The 3557-nt window shown below is 48.7% G+C and overlaps 1 protein-coding gene across 1 annotated transcript; it reads left to right on the forward strand.

Moving 5' to 3' along the window:
• The first annotated feature begins 2147 nt into the window (after positions 1-2147).
• LOC147975296 (uncharacterized) lies at positions 2148-2828 on the forward strand. The gene is made up of 3 exons (XM_087520353.1): positions 2148-2282; positions 2365-2496; positions 2679-2828. Exons 1-3 carry the CDS (start codon positions 2148-2150, stop codon positions 2826-2828), a joined length of 417 nt encoding a protein of 138 aa, XP_087376479.1.
• Positions 2829-3557: the final 729 nt, after the last annotated feature.

Consider the following 3557-nt stretch of genomic DNA (forward strand, 5'->3'; position numbering starts at 1 on the left):
AGGTGCACATTCTTCGTCGCGACCTCCGGCACCTGCAGGCCACCAGGGCTTGAAAGAGTTTGTCACCATGGAGGCCGATGAGGGTGGCAGGCAATAAGGAGCCTGGGCGCGTGGGCTGGAGCAGTACGGCAAAGTCGTCTGCGCTCTTCTTGACGGCGGTGAACTTGCAGATGGAGTTGACCATCATGTCATCCATGCGAGAGGCGAAGCCGGCGTCGGCGAGGTCTACGACACCGGCGGTGGCCAACATAGTCTGGAAACGCTGCATGGTGCGGGGCCGCTGGCCGATGCCTTGGATGATTTGGCACAGCCGACTGCTACTCGCGTCCATCGCCTCCATAGGTGCTTATGGCTTCTGGTCACTTGGTCTTGGATTGGAGTGAGCAGTGTTGCACAGAGACTAGGAGTAGATGGATTGGAGTGGTGGGCGCCTTTATATGAGAATCCAAACTCTGTTGCACTCACATCATGTTGGCTCTATTCTGCTTCTCCAATTAAGTCCCTCTACATGTAACTGAGGATCCATCATTGACTGTTCAATGTCTCGGGAACCACTACCCTCTCCCTCCTTGGCAATGGCATTCAAGCACCTATGGAGGCGACTGCCGCTCGGGTCTATCGCGTGTCAGGATGATAGTACTAGTACTAGTATACTCAATATTGGTGACTTCGTAAATTTCAAGATGATAGTACTATTATACTCAATATTGTGCACCGCGACCAGAGCGAAGAGGAAAACGAGATAACTATGTATTTATTTACGGTGTAGATTCACTCATTTGGCTCCATATGTACTTCGTCTCGGTGTAGTCTAGTCACTTGTTGAAATCTCTAGAAAGGCAAATACTCCTTTCTGGTTTACAGGGCTCCATATGTACTCCATCTCGGTGTAGTCTAGTCACTTGTTGTCTTTCTAGAGATTTCAACAAGTGACTACACATGGAGCAAAATGACAAATATTTAGGAACGAAGGGAGTATGATGCATGCCAACTAGGCAAATTTGATGAGGTGGCATAGAAGTAAATGAAGAAAGAGAGGGTTGAGTATCATATCATGATACTATATCATATTAAATGTTTTGCTACTATGTGTCATGCATGCTAATAAATGAAGTCATCAATGATACTAACATATGATACTATGCACTAAGGATGTGTAGTATCATTCACTAGAATCATATGCATGATACTAGTATTCCATTACGACCAGCCTAAGCAAAAGCATGTCCTCGTCTGCGAGCCACCGCGCGCATGGGCGAGGGACAAGGCGTGTAGTAGTAAAATCAAGCTTCTCCTTATTGTACGAGTTGACGTGACACATCATAGCACTGGCCCCACATGGTTGCCTCTAAACTTGGCTGAAAGGCCCATAATGTACAATACTCCATTTGCTGCAACCTCTAACATTTACCACACCACAAATTAAAATATATATTCCTTTCTTGACCAGATGAGCATGAAAACTACAATCACTAGGATGACAAGTAGGGCCAGAAGATTATTTTAATAAAAAAAAGCATGGAGCCGAACCCAATGATTTTAAGCTTATAGGCACAACACACGCTGTCCTAGACTACTCTACACATGAAACTGCCACACGAGCTTCCGGGCTGCGCTTGGCTCTTCGCCTCTTTGGGAAGTCGAACAATGATGGAGTACTACTGCAGTGGAGGAGCACTACAGTATGCTTCTATCCATCTGACACCAATTTAACTGTTGCATATCCACCGCGTGCGGGAGGGAGAGCGTGTAGCAAACGAAAGCTTCTCCTAGTCCTGCCAGCAACCACGATCATGGGCGAGGGAGGGACGCAACTTCATTGACTTACTGCTCTTGCCTTTGCGTGTATGACACGTGGGCCCAACAGGTGGGTGACCCACCTGTCATGCAGCCAAAGGCAGGTGCGCGAGGGAGAGGGTGTTGTAGTAATGAAACTTCTCGGTCTTGTACGAGTTGATGCGACACATTGAAGCACTACAGTCGATATATTTCAATAATGTGTGTTTACCCATGCATTAATTACAACGCATGCATGCATGCCGTGACTCTCCTTTTGATACTTGCATGTGTTGATTTAATGCACCTTGAAGTAGTATGAATATGTGATGGTAAAGCTTTGTAATTCCCTGGCCCTAATAAAGCGAGAGATGGTTGTGGACGAGGAGGGCGAGATCATGCAGACAGAACAGGACCCGACGATGGAGCTCTCTATGGTCTCGATGGACCTCACCTTGCTCCACTACCCCTTATGCCTCCGCCCCTTGAGGCCTCCCGTGTATGAGGTTCGAATACACCTCATTCGTTCGGCTGATCAAGCAAGGTGCAGGTTTCTTGATTGATGTGCTATTCGATTGATTTGTGCAGTGCAAGGGAAGGCACCTGGCCTGCACGGACTGCCGCGTCGAGCACCCCGGGAACCAGCTGCAGTGCCAGAAGTGCGAGCATGGCGGTGGCTTCGACATGCAGAACATGACGGTGGACGCCGTCCTCTCATCGGTGAGGGTGGAGTGCCGCTCGAAGGCTGTGGGCTCTACGTCACTTATCACAAGCTCGCCAATCACTAGAGTGTGTGTCCGCTCGCGCCCTGCAAATGCCCCGTGCCCGTCTGCGACTAAGAAGGCCCGCTGCCAGCGCTCTGCCACCACATCAACACCGTGCATCCCATGCCTGTGCACTAGATCCAGTACGACAAGGTGCTCCAGCTGCAAGTGCCATTGTTAGAGCCACTGCTCTTGCTGTTCGCGGAGGAGGATGACCGCGTGTTTTTCTTGTTCGGCGGCGTGCTCGACATCGGTGCGCCTATCGCCGTGTCGGTCATCTGCATCTGAGCGGGGTCGTCCCCACTGCCGCACTACGTGGCCAAGCTGTGGGCGAACGGCCTGCTGGGGGAGCCCAAAGACAGGACCGGTGCCGTCAAGGTGGAAATGGAGGTGACAAGCAGCAAGGATCCCGACGACGTCGCTATGCACGAGCTGACCTTCTACACAGTTCCGCACAAGCTGCTGGCCGAGGCTAAGCTGGTGTCCCTCCACATTCAGATTGACAAGCTCATGTCCTAAATGATTTTGGAGTGCCTTCTGTTTATCTTAGTAATATGCTAATATAGGGGTTAGCAGGGTCTACTTTAGCTTAAGAGATGGTGGGCTTTGGTGGCGATGCAACAATTACTTCAACATCAGATCAACAGTTAAAGTAATTTTCAACAGTCGAACGAATATTTTGTGTCTGTTGGATATAAAGATCCTTTGGGTGAGAAGTATAACAGCTTATTAGAGGTAAGTATAATAGCTTATATGCTTGTTTGTTCAGGACATGTTGCATACTTGTGCGAGTTGACGCGACACATCAAAGTAGTACTACTACTAGTAGTACTCCTTCCGATCCTAATTTCTCTGTGCATAAGGCTGGTCATAGTGGGAGTAACATAGGTGATAACATCACACATATCTAGACAAAATAGATGATGTGGCATGTAATTAATGAAGAAAGAGAGGCATGTGGTAACATAGCTAGTTACTGTAATGTAACGCCCATGATGCGGCTATATCTCCCACGTG

Source organism: Triticum urartu, chromosome 4A, assembly GCF_056163025.1.
Source record: "Triticum urartu cultivar PI428250 chromosome 4A, HENAU_Tu73, whole genome shotgun sequence".
Taxonomy (NCBI): domain Eukaryota; kingdom Viridiplantae; phylum Streptophyta; class Magnoliopsida; order Poales; family Poaceae; genus Triticum; species Triticum urartu.